General features: G+C 50.3%; 1 protein-coding gene across 1 annotated transcript in view; it reads right to left on the bottom strand.

Moving 5' to 3' along the window:
- Positions 1–802: 802 nt before the first annotated feature.
- The window catches only part of Hk1 (hexokinase 1), a 68,522-nt gene continuing 49,420 nt past the window's right edge, over positions 803–19,904 (bottom strand). Inside the window, exons 9-18 of the mRNA XM_075980147.1 lie at positions 18,118–18,351; positions 16,545–16,849; positions 15,304–15,452; positions 14,911–15,030; positions 12,736–12,831; positions 11,882–11,981; positions 7,090–7,273; positions 5,873–6,028; positions 3,473–3,706; positions 803–1,729 (exon numbers count right to left, since the gene is read on the bottom strand). Of these exons, the coding sequence (XP_075836262.1) occupies positions 1,582–1,729; positions 3,473–3,706; positions 5,873–6,028; positions 7,090–7,273; positions 11,882–11,981; positions 12,736–12,831; positions 14,911–15,030; positions 15,304–15,452; positions 16,545–16,849; positions 18,118–18,351 (1,726 nt within the window). The 3' untranslated portion in view covers positions 803–1,581. The remainder of the gene's footprint in view (positions 1,730–3,472; positions 3,707–5,872; positions 6,029–7,089; positions 7,274–11,881; positions 11,982–12,735; positions 12,832–14,910; positions 15,031–15,303; positions 15,453–16,544; positions 16,850–18,117; positions 18,352–19,904) is intronic.

Here is a 19,904-nt window from a genome sequence, read left to right as displayed (position 1 = left end):
CGTTGCTCACTGGAATTTTACTGCAGCCCCCCTGAACCCCAGAATTCTGCCTCACGGCCGCCTCTCAACATCTGAATGGGGCTTAGAAGAACATGGGCAGGCAGGGAAAGGGAAGGCAGGCCCCCTGAGATGGCAGCTTCTGGTTTTCAGAAAACAGTGCTGGGGAAGGCTTGGGGGTGGGGGGTGGGGCAGTGGGTGTCTAAACAGAACCCATAGAGAGAAGCTCTCTGGAACACCCAAGCCAGTCAGTTGAGAAGTCTTAAGGGCCCTCCTCTCCCAAAGTGATTGCTTTTTTTCCATGGCTTGGTCTTCTGTCTTTCTGGACATTCATTTCTTTGTCTGTCCAAGGGACCGACCTTGAAATCTCGACAACTACCCAATACCCCTGCTAAAAAGACTCGCATTGCCTCCTCACTAAATCCAGCCAGCCCCAGAAGGTCATGTTTATTGTCCCCCAACCAAAGGACAGACGCTTTTCTAGGCCATGAGGTTGGGACTTAGGGTGTGGGGACTCCAGGGCAGGTCCTGAGGCTGCTTCTGTGATATTTTGAAGTAGAGAAGTCCTTGTCTGAACTAACTCCCAGGCCTGGAGACTTTCTTATTGATTCATTTGAGATGAATGTCATGTAGGACAGACTGGCCTGAAACTATACAAGAGGGGCCTTGAACTCCTGCCCCCACCTCCCAAATGCTGGGATTATAGGCACACCTATGATGCTTTTGAACTTTCTCATAAAAACCCCCAGCCTGGCTGTAACCATATCCTAAGATCCCCTCCCCCACAAGAAGCAGCAGTCCAGGGTTTTGAGTTGGTACAAAGTTTACTAGTCGTACAACAAGGCTCACTAAAGCAATAGGAGATTCCAGTGATGGCGTCGTCGTCGTCATGTGGGTTGGTTCCTTCCATCAAGATGGAGACAAAATGTTTTCCCACAGGACTGCCCACCTACCCCACCACCACCAACCACCACAACCACAAGACAAACAAAATGCAAGACTGTCATAACGTGGCTAGGACTGGTTCCACGGACACAACAATTCAGTGGCATCGATACATCCAGACGGGATGGCAGGCTGCAGCGGGTGCTGGGAGGGGAAGGAGACAGCAGCAGTCAGCGCCACGTATCACGCTGGCCCTTCAGGCCATGCCCCTGTGGGCAGGACTCCGGCAGTGTCTGCTGGTGATAATACACTTCACACAGGGTGGGGAGGAGACTCCAAGGACCGGCTTGAAAGGCCCAGAAGGTGGGTCCAAGAGGGGGACTCTTTCCTGGCTGGACGTCTGCCGTAGACTTGGTGCCACTACATTCACGCATGGGCAAAGCATGGCCAGGTCAAACTTGATTCATGCAGAGTGGCAGGGTGGGGGGGTCAAGGGGTCCAGGTGTGAGATCAACAGCACGCACTCTGTGTGGTATTCTATAGTGAGCTCCGTTACCGTGGTCCCCTTCCTCCCTTGGCGGCATTGTGGGCTCCGGCGCTGGGTCTCCCAGCAGGGCTTGCTGGGTGGAACAGGGGTCATCGGTTCTAGACAGGAGTGCTGGAAGGGTGGTGGGCTGGGGGCTGGGAGGATCCTGGCGCTTAGGCGGTCATAGCCTCTCCTCTGAGCCGCACGCCCACAGCTGTGATAAGGGCGGCCCCCTTGCCACTGCCGTCTTCAGACAGGAGGAAGGACACGGTACACTTTGGTGACAGTTCCTTCACAGTTTGGTGCATGATTCTGGAGAAGCTAAGAAGACGGAAAAAGGGGAGAGAGGGTCAGCTGTGGCTGGGCTGCAAACTCGCTTCCCTCAGGTGGTAGAGTGCCTGTCTTAGCATTCAGGAGGCCCAGGCCTTGAATCTGCTTCCCCGCACTGGGGAGGTGGAGGCCAGAAAGATAACAAATCCAAGGTCAACCTCAGCTGTACATTAAGTTTTACGTCAACCTGAGCTACAGGAGACTGTCTTAAAAATATACAACTGAGAAATTCTACAACAAAAACCAGGCATGGTTGAGAGGGGCTGGAGAGATGCAGGCTTATGGTCAGGTGTGCCATCAGAGTCCCCAAGAGGGAAGAATGGATAAATATAGATCTCAGACTCAGCAACTTGTAACCCAGCCCCACCCAAGATCTTGGTGGTCTTAGGGGACCTGAAACCAAACAGGAGAGTTTCTGGAGCTTGGAAACATGCAGCCTAAGACGCCAAACTCATCTCCTCCAGAGCTGGCAACCTGTACCTACAACAGGAGAAAGCAGCCCCCATAAAGGAAGGGAGGTGACCCTTGAGACTCTGTGCTAAACACGACAGAGTCAGGCTAAGGCTCTGAGCAGTGACACTTGCCTCTGTTGGACACCCGCTAGGGGTTTCCATACTCGATATACATAATTTCTAGTCCTTCCAGGAGCTAGAATCGCTGAGGTGAGGCAGTCCAGGGCAGCCTCAAGATCCTTCAGCGGCCTGGTTTATGTTGTCCTGGGCATGGACTCCAGAGCTGCTCGCATGCTAGGCAAGCACTCTGCAAACTGAGTCGCAAGCCCGCTGGATAACTTTCTAAGTGATGGCTCAGACTGTGGGCATTAGGAAGGTTGGGAACCCCTGCTTTAAACTTTTCTAACAAGTCCAGTTAGGTGATGGCTAGTCTTGGTTGTCAACCTGACCACATCTAGAATTAACTAAAACCCAACATCTGAGATTTTCCTTGATTGGATTATTGGAGGGGGTACAATCCACCCTAAATGTAGGCCACACCTAAATGTCACACATAAATGGTGACAGTCCACATAAAAGGACATGGAAGGAGGAAGGTTTTGCTTTATGCCTGATCGCCCTCCCTGCCAAGTGCATCCATCTAGTTGCTGAGGCATTCCTTCACTGGTATTCAGGATTCCGAATCAGACTGAAGACCAGCTAAGATGTCCAGCCTCCTCCGGAGAGGTGGCCTTTTCTGTTGGGAGACAGCCATTGCTTCCTAGTCTATCCCAGCCTGTAGGCCACTCTAATAAACCTACTTTTAAAGGAGATTCATCCTCTCCAGTTCTGCTCCTCTATAGATCCCTGACTAATACAGAGGGCTTCTGTCCAGACACGCTGGGGTCTGCTCCTGAGACCCCAACTTTGGAACATACAATGGGTTCAAGAGCAGGTTCACTACTCTAACGAAAAGGTTCCCTTCCCGCAGCAGAGCCCTGGCCTAAACTGACTGGTGAACCAGATAACAGGTCACCTCCCTGGTTCTGAATGACCTCTTACCAATCACAGTAGGCCGTCTCTCTCACTCTCTCACACACATACTCTCAGAGGGGGACAGCGCCACACCATGCCCGTGTGAGCTGGCTCAGTGAAGCCCTTCCCTGGCTCCCTAAACTCCCTTCAAACACCGGGGTCACTCATCTCGGGCTCGTGCATTCCCATGGAGAATTGTGTTGACACCCTAACGGAACTCGCCGGCCAGGAGGCCCTCCCCACCCATCCCGGGAGGAGCCACACTCACTGCGGATGAAGCTTGTAGAGCGTCCCGTCCACTCCCACGGTCACGTTCAGATGGTCTAGTCCTCTGTTCTCCCTGATCTTCTCTACCACGGCGGCCATGCCAGCACCACACAGCTGCGCGGCCCTCTTGGACACCACCCCACACACAGTCTTGACCAGGATACTGTCGTCACACGTGCTGTTCAGACCCAGCTGCTGAAGGATGGCCCGTACCTGCAGTAGCGCTAACCGGTCGCTGTGGAGGACGAGAGCCAGTGAGTTGGATGGAGCATGCCCCCCTTGGAGCAAAGGGCCCCGTCCAAAGCACTCTGCTGGGCTGTAGATGACATCATGGGGGGTTGTTTCCTTTCTGGTTAGCTTTTTAAATGCAAGGAATATATATTTGTAGGTAGGTGTGTCTATGTCTATGCCATGGCGGCCAGGAGAGGGTGTCGGATTCTCTGGAGCTGGATGTGCAAGATTCTGTGGCCTTCCTAACTGCACAGGCTGAGATCACACTGTGGGCCTCTAGAATAGCTACAAGCCAGGCTGTGTCTCTTTCCTCAACTTAAAATTGTGTGTGTAAGTGTGTACACGAGTCATGGGTGCCTGTGGCAGCCACAGCTGTCAAGTTCCCTGGAACTGGAGTGACAGGTGGCTGTGAGCCACCTAACTGGCTCATTGGGTCCTCTCTACCTCATCTCTTTAAACCAGTTGTTCTCAATCTGTGGCTTGCGATCTGTTGGTGGGTGAATGACCCTTCACGAGGGTCGCCTGAGACCATTGGAAAATACAGGTCTTGGCATTACCATTCAGAACAGCAAAATTACAGTTACAAAGAAGCAACAAAATAATTCTATGGCTGGGGCTCACCACAGCATGAGGAGCTGTATTAAAGGGTCTCAGCATTAGGAAGATGGAGGAAAACTTTTTTCTAATGAGTTCAAAAGTACTACATGCTAAACTATAAAATATGGGAAAAAACCTAGAAAAATGAAAATCGAGAAACTAACCATAGTCCCAATACCTTAGAGAAACTGCTATTCACAGTCTTAGATTTTTACCCTTCCTCCTCTTAAGATAGAGTGTGGCCCAGGGTCAGGGGTTCGAGGCCAAACTCAGCTACATAGTGAATTTGGGGCCATCACCATCTCCCTCCCCCCCTTTCCTAGGAGCCATATCGGGGCTGTGAGGTGGCCCACGAGTAAAGCACTGGGTATGAACGCATAATGAACCAAAATCGACTCCAGAACCCACGTCAAAAGCTGGAAGCACCCCACAGCGAGATGGGTGACCAGCCTGAAACAAGAGAGTCGCCCCCTCAAAAGCAAGGTGGAGGGAGGGAAGAAGCTACTGAAGTCCTCTGACTGCCGTGTGCGCACGCTGTGACACACAAAATCTTTTTTAAAAATGCCATTTCTTACCACACTGGCTTAATTTGCATTCTTCTCTTAGCAAGATGGCCTTTGTTCCCGCACTTAGTGGCCACACCAACTATCTAGCGTGTCCCAAGGCTGGCTTCCCTTCCAGCAAACCGAAAGCTGAAATAAGAATGGCCAGCCTTTCCCAAGGACTTACACGACATGTGTTTTATATGCACGGCATGGGTATAACCACTACTTTTCTCTGCACTTGAGACAGAATCTCAGTTAGCCTAGGCTGGCCCCAAACTCACTATGTAGCTGAGTTTGGCCTCGAACCCCTGACCCTCTGCCCTGCACATTATACCCAGCTTTCATTGTTCCCATTTTAAAGAGGAGGGACTGAGGCCCACAGTCAAGGGCAGGTCTCAGGATCAGAACTTTAGGATCTGCCCCCCAGCCCCACCTCGTGCCATGCTTCTGCCTCTTGCCACATACAGAGCAAATGTTTTTTTCCACAAAGCTGTTTGCCTCCTTCCCCCAAATACTAATTTTAAGACCTTATAGAACTTATGCAGCTCTTTCTTTTCTTCTTCTTGTTCTTCTCATTTACTATTAGGCTGTCAGAAACCGGTAACTTTGAGTGAGGATGCTGGGAATGTCAAATAGAGTGGCCATTTTGAAAATCAATATGGTAGTTCCTCAGGAAATTTAAAACAGAATTACCATAGGGTCTAGCGGTCCACTTGTATGTATATTCGCGAGAGACATAAAAGGACCAAATAAATATTTACTCCCCCATGTTCACAGCATTATTCAGAGACGTGAAAAGGTGGAAACAACCCAAGCCGCCAGGTAGTAGAAGTGGGGAAACAAAATGTGATAGCTGTGCACAATGAAATTTTACTCAGGCCTTACAAATGTTATGCTAAGTGGAGTGATAGCGCTCTAAGCGCAAATGCATTCCTACCATAGGACTCTGCTTCCATGAGGCACCCAGAATAGCCCAATTCAGAGAAGCGGAAAGCAAAATGGTGGGGAAAAAACCCCTCCCTCCTCACCTCTCAATCTGAGAGAGAAACTTGGTCTCAAAGATGCCTCGCGTCTTGAGGGGCTCGGAGATCTGTCCCCGGAAGAGGAAGCCTTTCTTGGTGAAGTCGATCAGGATATTACGGACGATCTCACCCAGGTACATCCCACTGATCATCTTCTCAAACCTGAATTAAGAAGGGGGGTGGTGCTGGGCAGGGGGTCGCTCACCCTTGCGGTCCAGCGGTCACTTGGATCTAGGACTGCCCGGCCAGGGTCTGACCAGTCACATGCCTGCCCTGTGTGTCCCCACACAGGCAGAGAGGGACCTAGCAAAGCCCTCTACCCTCCCCACATCGATGCCTTCAGCGGTCACAGAAAACTGTGCTGGTCTTTGTCGGGCCCCATCCTGCTCGGTTCTTAGCCACACCCCAGAGAGGCCCACCCAGACTGGCTCCCGCTCTTGCAGGCGCTCACACACCCACCCTTTTACAGCACACACAGGCTCCCTTCCTCCACACTGATGGCCCTGAGAGGACAGGGGGTGGGTGTCTCCGTGAGGTCACAGCCCAACACGGTACAAGGCCCTCAGCTAAGCGTTTGAGGGCAGTTTTAGACTAAGCAAACTGCTAAGTCTTAAATGGACAAAAAGAAAGTTCTTTGTTTTTTTTGTTTTGTTTTGTTTTGTTTAGTTCTTGGATGGTTTTGCCATCAACCAAAATGCAGATTAAGCCCAAAGTGGAGGAAAGTCGGGTGGGCCACAACACTTTCGGGTTAAACTGGAGCCAGTTTATTTTCCAAAAGACATGACTTGGACAAGTTTGTCCTGGCTATGCCACTGAATATCCTGATTCTTGGGAGACTGGGGCAGCCACTTCATTTCTGGGTGGACGCTGCCATTTTAGAACCAATCTATGACCTAAGCTGCAAAACTTGGAGCGGTCACTAGGGGGCGCAGGAGTTTGCAGGTGGAATGACATCTACTTCGTCCACCCTAGGGAAGAAACGGCTTGACTAAACTCTGAGACCCCCAAAGGGCAAATGAGGCGGTGTGTCTGCTGTCACCATCATTTCTGGGAATAATCCTGCACTGTGCCAAGAATCAAAAACCCAAGGTTAGTATAATACCAGAGGGATGGCTTTCCAAGCCTCTGCGCAGACTCCTCCATCTAGAAACGCTTCCTCCAGCAACAGAACGCGGACCACCTCATCACCCCGCATGCGCAGAGCTGCTCCGCGGGCTGATTACCTCTGTTTCCCAGCATTTAAGGAATACTCGTCCACCACTCTGTCAAAGTCTGTCCTGATGTCATCCAGACATCCGTTGTCGCCAAAGGCACCCCACTCCATGTTGATACACATCTGCCCCTGGTTCCCCTCCACCATCTCGATGTTCCGCATCTCCTCCATGTAGCAGGCATTGCTGCCAGTCCCTAAAACACAGAGGCAGAGGTCAATGATGGGGCCCGTGCCAAGGCATCTTTGCACCTGGAGCTCCAACGTCAGGTAAGAGCTACTTAAAAAAAATTTTAATATTAATGTATGCATATATTTAAATTAATTATGCCACATTTCCTCCCCCCACCCTCCACCACTTTTCCCTCCCAACTTCACGTGCCCCCCCCCCCCGAAAAATACCCACAGAACCCAGTTAGTGCTACCTGCATGTGCATTAGGGTGGGACCATCTGCAGAGCACTGGGAACCTCTCAGGGATCCAACTCTGAAGAAAACTAAGTCTCCCTCCCCACACACACTGACTGCTAACAGCTCCGCAGCTAGAGGTAGAATTCATGACACCCACCAGACCCGTGCTGGAATTTTTGTCTGCCTCCATGTTGTCTCGATCTTGCACAGGTCTGATGCTTTCAGTCAGAGCCTAAAAGTGTTTCTACAGCAGCCAACCACCTTTGGCTCTTATAGTTTTCTGCCTCCTCTCCCATAGTGACCCCTGAGCCTTGGAGGAAGGGGGCTGGGTGCACTCAGTTGCATTCTGCCAACTGAGCTACGTCCCCAGCCCTCAGCATATGTGTGTGTGTAATATATATATAAAATATTTGTAATATATATTATATATAAACTATTACATATTCACATTCATATACTATTAATTTATATGTATTATATATTGTAATACATTATATATAGTATATATATTAATAGTTTTTTTCAAGATAGGATTTCTCTATGTGGCCCTGGCTGTCCTGGAACTCAATCTGTAGACCAGGTTGGCCTCATACTCACAGAGATCCACCTGCCTCTGCCTCCCCAGTGCTGGAATTAGAAGGCCTGCACCACCACTGCCCAGCTGAGTGTGTGTTTTGTGGTTTGTTTGTTTGTTTTTGTTTTTTAAATGAGCAAAACATCTTAGTTTTCTAGTGTAATCCTGACTGGCTTGGCACTCTGTTGACCAGGCTGGCCTTGAACTTGCAGCAATCCTCATGTGTCCACCACCACCTCCCATGACACCAAACTTTGATTTACTTTATTTACCTAAAACCTCACCTGTCGACCTGTTCAGCCAGGGCTGTATGTAGGTTGGTAGATACTCTTACAACAAAGGAATGTATGGCTAGTGGGAGCTCAGGCAATATTTAGATGGGGGAACACGCACACGTGCTCACACACATGCACGCACGTGTGCAAGCACCCCTATAATTCATACATATGCATACCAGGGTTGTGCGAACACAGTGAGCAGCCAGAGGACTATCTTCCCACCTCATCCATTCGTCCTTTCTCATACAGGGCAGTCATGAACTACACCTAGTCAACAGACACCTGAGCGCTGGGGCTTGCATCCCACCTTTCTAGGCAACAGTTCTTTGCCTGGCTGGTATCACAAATTGTCTTGATTAGGGTTACTATTGAAACACTATGACCAAAGCAGTGTGTGGGAAGAGAGGGTTCATTTTAGCTCATCACTGTGGGAAATAAGGACAGGCGCTCAAAACAGGACAAGGAACCTGGAAGCAGGGACTGATGCAGAGACCATGGAGGGGTACTGCTCACTGGCTTTCTCAGCCTGCTTTCTCACAGAAACCAGGGCCACCAGCCCAGGGATGGTCTCACCTACAATGGCCTGGGCCCTCCTCTATCAATCACTGATTAAGAATATGCCCTACAGGCTTGCCTACAGCCCGATCTTATGGGGACATCGTCTCAACAAGGCTCCCTCCTCTCTGATGACTGGTTGACACAAAAACAGCGGGGACACAGACCTCGTAGAATGTCTGCTGATCTGAAACAAGGAACATCCCTCTGGGCGGTGTTTGATTCCCAGGGCTTCAGAAGCCACCAGTTTCCGTTCTTGAACTCCCTAGAGCATGTCTTACTTGGTATCCCCCAGGACCCAGGGAGAGGAGCAGAAGTTGCAGTTTTAGCCCAAGGGGCTATGTAAACAAACTTTCAGAGCACTAGGTTATTTTTATACTGTACGTGTTCCAGGCCCGCACATGCGTGGAGTCACAGTTCAACTTGCAGGAGTCAGTTCTCTTGTGGAGTGAACCTGGGGATCAGACTCAATCTATCAGGCATGGCGGCAGGTGCCTTTGCCCACTGAGGTTCACACCGCTAGCCCTGATGGTAGTTTTAATGTCACGGCCACAGGCTGATGGTCACTGGAGGTCATTGTCTTGCTGCACAGACAGGAACTCAGGCAAGGAGACCTTCCTACAGATGCTCTGGCCATGCTCATGAAGATCTTTGGTAGGTTTCAAAGCAACCTGAGATGTGGCTCCTCCCACACTTCTCACCCTGCCCCCCACCCTAAGCCTGGGCTCCCCTCCCCCAGCTTCCCTTTCCTTTATAATTTAGTCATTTTGTCCCTGTGCTCTTTTGGCTCCTGGTTCCTCTCGTGGCCTCCTGGTTCCCATGTGCTCTCTTGGTCCTTTCTCTCCTGCTCCTCCCCCCACCTCTCTCCTCTCACGGCCCGGTCTATCATGCTGGCCACATTCAGTCTGGACTCTTCCAGATGCCTCTGGCTGAACTCTTTCTCATACCTACAGTAAAAACCTTCTCCTCAACCATACCCTGGAGTGGCCATGTCCTCGTTTTTCACTCAATCTCGACTTGAGGGTTTTGGAGTGAGGTTCCTGGTGGTGCAGCTGCCTGTAAACTGCATTACTATAGCAAAGCCCTCGGGGATGTGGGTAGCATTCATCTCATTCAAGGATATGTCCCTCTCCCCCACCTCACTGGCCAGACCAAAGGCATAAACCCTCTGAAAAACTTAAGCAGAGTTCCCAAGGCACTCCTCCTAACAATACCACTGGATTGTTACGGTTTTCTCAATTCCCTTCTACCCAAAGTAGAAAAGAAGAGAAAAAAAAAGAAGTCCCGGAAATAGAAGATGCAAAGAAAGCCAAGATACGTAAACTGTATTCTTGGCCACAAGAAGTCTGAGCAAAGAGATCTCTGGATGGTAGCAAGAAAGAACGCCTGAATCCTGGCACCAGAACCTCTGATAGCACTGTGCCAACCTGGACAGACTTTTGCTCCCAGGCAGGAAGGTGAGGCCTGGCCTGAGAGAAAATATGCCTAGTCACTCTGGCTCTGCAGGTCCCACCAAATCCATTAACAGGTAAAAGGCTGGGCAGGGCTGGGTGGAGAAAGCTTTGCCAAAGGAAGGGATAAAGTCTCGGTGCAGACGCCAAACAAATGCCTTCCACTCGGACCTGCTTCCTGATTTTCTGTTTTCACAGCAGTCACGTGAAGCTTTCCTGGCACAGAGGACAACCTGCGAGCCCCATCCCAACCTCCAGACACCGGAAATGATCCTGAGACTGGGGTGACATTTCATGCTATCCAAGTAGTAAGTAGTGTTTGCGGATGTTGGCGACTAAGGAAGTGTTGGGGGAGGTGCAATAGTTTACTTTAATTGCCAACTCAACATGACAACAGCCTAGATTCAGCTGGGAAGACAGTCTTAATGAGGGATTGTCTGCATTGGGTTGATATGGAAGACCCAGTCCACTGAGGGCAGCACCATCCCCTAGGCAGGGGTCCTGAACTGGATACGAGGGGGAAGTCAAGTTGAGCGCAAGCAAGTGTCAGCCTGTGCATTCAATTCTCTCTACTCTATGAACAGGATGTGGCTAGCTGTTCCAGGTTCTTGCCTGTTTCTAACCTGGAATTGGGAGCGAAAATAAACCCTTTCTCCCCTAGGTTGATTTTGTTAGTTTGTTTTAGTATACCAGCAAGAATGAATAGAGGGCACTTCATTTTTCTCGCGTCCCCTGATGCTAGGTCAAAGGATTTTCTCACCCTAGTCAGAGTACTTCAGGAATTTAATGTTCTCGGGCTAGGGAGACAGCTCAGTGAGGGCAGCATTCGCCGACAAGTAAAAGGAGCTAAATTCAAATCCCCAGAACTCATGTAGACACCCGGCACAACAGTGCGTGGCTATAATTCTATTACCTGTATAGCAAGATAGGAGACAAACGAGAGACGCCATCTTAAGGTGGAAGTGAGGACCAACACTGCAGGTTGTCCTTGGACCCCCATACGCACTGTGGGGTACATGCATTCCTGCACACATACTGTCCATACATCACATGGACACACATACAGTTTCACGCTATTGAGGCCTGGGTCTCTGCCATGTTTGGAACACAAGGCAACAACCTACAGGGCTGGGGCCATTTAGACAGTGACTATTGATGGCGACTGATGTCCAAAATCACACTTGCCCTTTCCAGCTAGACCACGGTCAGGAGTGAAGATGCTCTCTGCTTCCTTTGCAGCCTGTGAGCCTGCAGCCCTGGGGCTCTTACACACAGGCTGGTTCCAGACACCCTACTCCATCTACCCAGGACACATAAGGATTTTTTTTTGTTTTTTTTGGGGGGGGTTGTGGCCTCTTTCCTGGAGAGTTCACTGACTGACAGTCCAATCATAATTGATGTGCATTATGGGATGTTGGGAATGGAACCCTGCAGCCTTTCTCCAATATAGAATAGTAAATAAATGGGACCAACAGATTGACTGTCTCCAACTAAGAACTGAGCTGCTGGATCTCTACAAACCAGGCAAGACACTTACCTACGATGAGTCCAATTTCACAGGTGGGCTCCTCATAGGCGCAGGTCATCATGGTGCCCACCGTGTCGTTGACCACGGCCACCACATCCAGGTCAAACTCCTTGGAAAAGAAAGGGACATGGGTCTTAGGGAAGGGCCAACTTGAATCGTGCTTGTTCATGCTGTGGACTGGATGCTGCTGGGAACCTGGACTGATTTCTTGACAGTGGTCTGTACTCTGACACAGAGTAGCAATATTTTCTAAGGGTGTTCACATGTGCTGCTTGGGAACCCCCGCAGTACCTGGCCGTATGGGTTCTTAGGAACTGCTTCTCTCTTTCCATGACTTTACCCCTCTTTGAGTATATCATCCCTTTATTTATTATGTATAAATACAGCATTCTGTCTGCATGTACACCTGCATGCCAGAAGAGGGCACTAGATCTCATTATAGATGGGTGTGGGTCACTCTGTGGTTGCTGGGAATTGAACTCAGGACCTCTGGAAGAGCAGCCAGTGCTCTTACCTCTGAGCCATCTCTCCAGCCCCACATTTCTTTATCGTGTGTGCACACACATGCACACACATACACCACAGGATAAACCACAGGAGTTAATTCTCCCCCTCCATCATGTGGGTTCTGGGAACCAAACTCAGGTCACCAGACTTGGTGGCAGGCTCTTTCCAGCTCCCATATTATCCTTAACAATATAAAGCTGACAAGTGTCACTTTAATGCTGGCAGTGACTGGGGACACCTCTACTGTCCCCTAATTACATGCTTCTATGGTGTTCCAATTCTTCACAAAGAAGCAAGCTTAATTTTTGTAAACCCCCCTAAGGCAAAAAAAAATTATTTTAAAAATATTGAATTACCTCTCTTCTCTTTATGGCATCCTTCAGTAAAGTGACTACATCGTGACCCACACAGTCGCTGGCCTTGAACCCCTTTGTCCAGGTGATCAAGATTCCCTACAAGAGAAGCAGCCAAAGAGCCTGGGTGAGTAACCCTTCTATAGTCAGGAGAATTTAATACCCTCCCTCTCCGGCAATAACCACGGAGGCTGTGTCTAGATGCCAGGACATCACACTCAATATAATAAAGTGTGAGTGAGACCCTGTAGGCTGGCCCCCTCCATCTTCACAGCTATCTCTTCTCCAATCCCACCTCACAGATGGAGAAACAGAGGCATGTAAGGTTGGTTGCTGACCTTGTAACGGAAGGAACGCAAAACTATAGTTATATAAGCGCTGTGTGTGTGTGTACGTGTACATGTGTGTGTACTACAGGAGTGGGAGGTGACAGTAGAGTCATCCTGATGGATGTGGTGGCCCACACCTAGAATCTCAGTACTTGAGTGGCTGAAGCAAACATATTATCCTTTAGTTCAAGAGCAGTCTAGGGTATGTAAGTTCTGGGCTAGCCTGAGCTACAGACCTCTGAAAACTGCAATGACAAAAGTTTAGGGCTAGAGATGTTGCTCAGCTGGCAGAGTGCTTGCCTAACACGTACAAAGCCCTAGCTTTGAGCCGGGCACTGTACAAACCAGGTGTGACAGTATACACTCATAATAATGCCAGGCCATTCTTGGCTTCATAAGGAATCTGAGGCCAGCCTGGGCAACATAAGACCCTGCCTCAAAAAAAAAAAAAAAAAAAGAATCAACTGCTGATATCTAAAAAGGCTTAAAGGTCAGCACCATGACCTAATGACTGATGACATCACCTTCCTTAGCTCTCCCAGCACTGCCAATCAGGCCTTAGACCATCACCTGGGGTCTCTCCCTGGCCATGTCTCCACTTGTGCCATGACTGGCTGCCTACAGATCTTCCAGACAGGTTGGCTGTTCCTCCCTCAGCGGTCCCGCATAATCTTATCCCTCTGTCCCCAATATGTCCACCCACCCGTGGCCCTTCCTGCACAGCTGAGCGCTGGCACACAGTTCTGACTCTGGCACTGGTATAGATTGCTAAGGACAGAAAAGGTAATGAAATAGGAGGACGACAGGACTCCTAAGAAGGGAGATGATTTTCACTGCAGAAGGCAGGCCAAGGGAAGAGTCCAGGTTGAACATGGCTGGCAGATTAGACCTGAGGGGAGGGGAAGCAAGAGCGTAGGCATCAACCAAAAGAGGAGCCTGGTGTAGCCAAAATGGTTGTTTGATGGGATCAGCCCCTGGGAGGGAGAGGTTTAGGGGAGGGGGCAGGGCAAGAACTGTTAGGAGGAGCCACAGGTACTGAGTGAGACCTGTCTTGGGTTTGAGTCCTAAAAGGAACCTTCACCCATCCCCACACCCAAGCCCCATCTGGGACCCATTTCACCCCATCTCTTTCTCAGGCATTTACACAAAAGTCTGTTCTAACAGCGCACTGTGCCAGGGCCTATGGGCATCCAGCTCCTTGCCATACAACCAGCCAAAAGGAAAGCCACAGGGGCTGAGGATGAGGCTAGCTGGCAGAGTGCTTGCCTAGCATGGGCAAAGCTTTGGGTTCCATGCCAGCACGCATAAATCAGGCGTGGTGGCACATGCCTGTGACTCCAGAACCTAGGAGGTGGCGGTGGTGAGATCAAAGGCTTCACAACCAAGTCGGCAGCCAGCCTGGGGTAAAGGAACAGGGGGAAAAGAAGTGGGGTTGGGGAGGAAGGAAAGAAGGAAAGAGTTAGTGAGCTACTTAGGAGGTGTGCAAAGTTCTACAACGAAGGTGACAGCCAAGGACACAGGGAAACAGAAAAGGGCATGGTTCTTTGTGCCTGGAGACAATGTAGTTCTGCCTGTCCTGGAACTTGTTCTGTAGACCAGGCTGGCCTCAAACTTAGAGATCTGCCTGCCTCTGCCTCCCAAGTGCTGGGATAAAAGGAGTTCACCATCACCTGGCAAGATGGCTCCTTTCAACAATGACAGAAGAGTAGTCTTAGGGTGTTCTGGAAGTGACCCATAAGACATGTAAGACCGTCCCAGACATCTAAGGACAGCGTTGAGGTCAGAGAAAGCCCTAACCACATGAAGTCAGCACTGTCAGAGATCTGCCGTGCCCAGGAAAGAGACTCACACAATCCAGACTCGTCTGCTTGCAGGGAAACGAGAAGGTGAAGCCCAGAGGCATCCGGGGGCCTTTGATCCCCATGTAGTCCAGGAAGTCGGAGATGCAGGAGACAATGTGGTCAAACAGCTTTAAGAGAGAAGAAACGGGTTGGCGAGGCTCTCTTTGGTTTCTCAGTTTCAGGATGCAAACATGCACACACGCGCGCGCGCACACACACACACACACACATGCAAAGCCCCTTTCTCTGGTAACTTCATATCCTAGAATCATGGGCAAGGCATAGCACAAAAAAACTTGATGTTTTAGGGCCACAGGGACAGCTACAGCGTCACGTGGCAGGTATGGGTTATCCCGTGACCACCAATGCACCCTCGACAGGCATGCGTACGTGCCCCTTACCTCTTCCCCGGTGCCCTGCATGATGTCCACAGGAATGGAGTAGATCTTGTTATGCATTTCTACCGTCCGCTTTTTCCCGCTACGGATCTTCACCAGCAGGACACGGAAATTTGTTCCTCCGAGATCCAAGGCCAAGAAGTCACCATGCTCTGTCACAAGGAAAAACACAGAGAAAGCCACAGGTGGCTATGTGCGTCTTGGTGGCTGCTGCCCCGCTCCCTGCAACTGCCCCCATCCCGCATTTCAGGGACCGTGATAAATGTTGCCTGTGCTATCCAGCACTACCTCAAAGGAAAGCTGGACTCTGAGTGACAAGCTGGGCTGGTAATAGAAGGGCAGACCCAGGAGGGAACTATTGGTCACAATAGCTAAACTTCACCAGGGTTACTTAAAAACCGGACAACAGTATCTTGACTTTAGGACCCTCATATCAAAACATGCATAATTTGTATCAATGTATGCAACCTAAAAGTGTCTTGCCACTGAAAAATGGAGGAACCTATTTCTCTCCTTTTGGGGTTCTGGGGTTCAAGCCATGGCTTCCAGACCCTGCTTCGACCCTTCGGTAGAGTGCAGTAGCCCACTGGTGGGAAAGCCATGGCTAGCCACGCTGACCCTGGGTATCCAGAAAAGGCTGAGGCTGGCCTCTCAGCTGACCCTCAGCATAGCCTGGCTTGAAGCAGAATTGCCCATGGGCACTGTAAATGGTAGTTGATCTATGCCACTAAATTTGAGAGTGGTTTACAAATTTAAGCAATAAGTAACTTAGCTCTAAGATTTTTTTCTACCCCAGTTAGTCATTATTCTGAGGATCCACTCAAAAATCTTTCCTCAGAAGTAGCGGCAGTGAGGGGCAGGATGCTTCTCCAACCTGTCCAAGGATGCAAAGCCCCAGGCCCATCTCCCTCACACATACCCTGCTACTACTGAAAAGGAGTGTGTGAATTATTCTATTAGTCTGTCTTATGTAGCTGAGGCTGGCCCCAAACTCACTCACAAAGTAGCTGAGGATGGTCCCAAACACACTCACTATGTAGCTGAGGCTGGCCTCAAACTCCAAAGCACAAGCGCGCACACACACACACACACACACACACACACATTGGGATGGGTAAGATTCCAGCTCTTGTCAAATTAGGCATTACCAGTGCAAAAGCATCCTTGGGAGGGGTCCAAAATGTCCCCTATCCAGCCCCCCTGGTTCTTGGGACAGAGGTGTGGCAGTCCCAACAAGCCCTCACCAGTCCCATCTGGGATGCTCCGGACAAAAGAAGGCAGCATCTTGACGGTAGCCTTGCTGTGTGTCTCCTTCCTCAGCCCCATCTCCATCTCTGCCCGCATCCTCTTCTTCACCTCCATCAGGTTCTGCTTGGAGAGGCGGAAGTGGGCCAGGGTTTCCTCAATCTGCCGGTGCTGCTCGGCCAGGCGGTAGGCCACTGCGGTCACCATGGCAGCCCCCTTGCCACTGCCGCTCTCTGAGAGGAGGAAACGCACATCGCAGTCAGGCACCAGGCGCCTCAGGGTCTTGTGGAAACGCCGGGAATACCTGAGGGAGAAGGTGGAAGTGGGTGTGCCGCCACAGTCGGACCAAGCTACCTGTCCGGGGCATCTGGTAACTCTCCAGTCAGCAATGCTAATCCCATTCTCTCTACTGCTTTCCTTAGGCACACACTATAGGAATGCGTAACACGCACACGTGTGCACACACACACAGTCACGGAAAGGGAGATTATCCAAAACTGCTTACAATGAGTTTTACCTACAAAAAACAAATTCAAGGGCCCATACCATCTTGTGTGAATCAGAAAACCTGCCACCACTAGCTCCAGACCAGTCAATTTCAGACCAGCCTGGGCTACACAGAAAGACTTTGTTTCAAATGATAAAAAGTAAAGGGAGGGGGAGTTCTTTCCTCTGCTGTATTAAAAGTGTCACAGGGGCCGAAGGCAAGTGCTTCAATCCGAGAAACGGGGTGAGTGAGCACTGCTGCTGCCAAGGCAAGTGACCTGAGCCAGTATTGACCTTGGACTCAGGGAGACCAGCGCCTGAAGGTGGAGTGCTGAGAAAAAAATGGGTTTAGTGGGGAGCTGACAGAAGCAACTAGCGCAGAGACAGGGCTCAGTCACCCCTCTTGTTCTGTTTTTATTTCCACTCGGCTCTTTTCCTCCTCCCTAGAAGAAAAGCTTAGGCCAGCATGAAACACAGAACTGTGTCATGCTGCATGGAAGGCTGCCTGCCAAAGGAAACAGGAAAAGCCGTTTCCCCAAAATACCAGCGGTCATAGCCTCCAAGGAACGGATTAAGAATGATTTCTATTGGCTCAGAAACTTTTTAAATGGTCTCAAGTTTCTAGTAATTCTGAAATGAGAAACACCTGCTGCAAGTTAGTCTTTGTTTACGTGCTGGCCTCAGACTCAGAGATCCACCTGCCTCTGCCTCCCGAGTGCTGGGACTAAAGGCATGCGCCACCCGGCCCGCCTTAAGTTCCAGTTCTAAAGGGGATGCCATCCCTCTGGATAAAATGCGGTCAGGCTGCGGACACGTGACGCCTCACATTCCTGTCTAGAGAAAACTCTATCTCACCTTGGGAAGTGAAAGACCCAGAAGTAGACTGCTGGAACAATATGTGAGAAGACACCGAGGGTGGGACGTCCCACGTGAGCAACTCCTAGCCCGGTTTCCCAGAACTAGGCACTCCCCACTGTCTTATCTTCCCGAACCATACCCGTGGTGGGTGCGCAGTCTGTCCTCTTGGAAGGGCCCTGGTCTCAGATGGGGGAACTAATAAATAAATACAACATAGGCTGGACTCACTGTGGGTGTGTCTTGTAGAGAGAACCATCCACACCAACTGTGGTCCGAAGCCTGGCTGTGCCCTTGTTGTCACGCAGGCGGTTCAAGATGGCCCCGAGCGTGGCAGCCACTAGGTTGGCTGAACGGAAGGAGACGATAGTGCATACGTGCTGGACCGAGACACAGTCATCATCAGACGGCTCCACTCCCAAGCGGGTTAAGATTTCCTTGGCATTTTGAATGCCTTCCTTATTCCTGTGAGGTGAGAGGCCAAACTTCGTGAGTTCGGGACCATGCCAGGCTGTGGAGAGCAAGCACCAGAGTTGGGAGGCAAAGCTGGGGAAGGCAGAACCCAAAATGCAGCCTGGCACTGTGAAACACCTGGGACGGGTGCGCTTGCCTAAGGAAGATCTGGCTGGTGCAAACACTGCATCGTGCCAGGCCTCAGAGAGGGGAGACCGCACACACAGCCCGTGAGCAAGTACAACTGTTTCCGCCCAGGAGTTAGTGCTCATAGTAAAGGGGAACCTCTCCTCATGAGGATCTGGGTTGGTTACAAGTATGTCCCGATGTTTTCTGTAAAATTCTAATTTTCTGCATACATGTTTTATGTATCTTCTTAGTTTCAGGTTAGTTTTTAAAATATCTCTAGGCCCGGCGGTGGTGGCGCACGCCTTTAATCCCAGCCCTCGGGAGGCAGAGGCAGGCGGATCTCTGTGAGTTCAAGGCCAGCTTGGTCTACAGAGCTAGTTCCAGGACAGGCTCCAAAGCCACAGAGAAACCCTGTCTCGAAAAACCAAAAAAAAAAAAAAAATCTCTATCCCCCTCCCTCTCTTTGCAGTTATGGTTCACATTAACCAAAGACCCAATGGCAGAAACAGGCCAAGGACTTCACCAGTGACTCTGAAATTAAGTTACAGCCTGCACACACAATCTCAGGACCGGAGCCAAAAGAGAACCCAATGACAAACTCCAACAAAGGCTCAGGCCAAGAGGGGGAGTCCAGGAAAGTGCTCGTCCTCCTGGTGGTCTCTTTCTTTAAACACAGGAACAGCTATGTTCAAACTGTCGGAGCCAAAGCGAAGTTTTGCTGGAATGATGTGAATTTCCTAGGACCAGTGAGGGCACGCTGCAGGTAACTCATGTGGGGACAGATGACACGGAGCAGCAAGCTGCCTCGCGTCTTGCTGATGGCCTCCGTGACTACACGAAGCCTCCTGGACCCGGTGGAACACAGAAGCTACGCACGGCACACGAGTCCTTTAGGACTGGGGATCCTGAGCTGCACCACACTGTGAGTCTCTCAGACTGCAGGCAGGCCTGTGCCTAACAGTCAAGATGGTAGATTCTCAGCATCCCATGGGATCCCAGAGGCCAGGATGCTGCCTGGACTTTCTCCTTTTCTATCTATTAGCCAGTAGTTCCTAAATTTGAATTTTAGGGAACATGGCTGTCCACAGGCATTCTCTGAGAACATATGGAAGCAGGGAGGCAGTTTGGGCTCAAAAGAAGTTTGGTAATGTTGGGTTAGCCACAGTGGTCAGGTTTCATTGGTATCCTAATTAATGAAGAGGTCACAGAACTATCCAGTCATTGACTGGACGCCTCTAGGTTCCATAGAACACAGTCTGGGAAAGGCCATGATACACCAAGAGGGAATTCCAAGAATCCAGGCCCAGCTTTGGTCAGTCCCTTGCTCAACAACGGACTCATCAGCTTCATTGATTAGAATCTTACGTGGGTGGGGAAGGTCAGGTTAGGGAGTGGATGTGTAGTGAGCGAGTGTGCGGTGTGTTTGTGGTGTATGT

This window comes from Microtus pennsylvanicus, chromosome 7 (genome assembly GCF_037038515.1).
Source record: "Microtus pennsylvanicus isolate mMicPen1 chromosome 7, mMicPen1.hap1, whole genome shotgun sequence".
NCBI lineage: Eukaryota > Metazoa > Chordata > Mammalia > Rodentia > Cricetidae > Microtus > Microtus pennsylvanicus.
The sequence above is the reverse complement of the archived record's forward strand: the minus strand, read 5'-3'. Positions and strand labels throughout refer to the sequence as shown.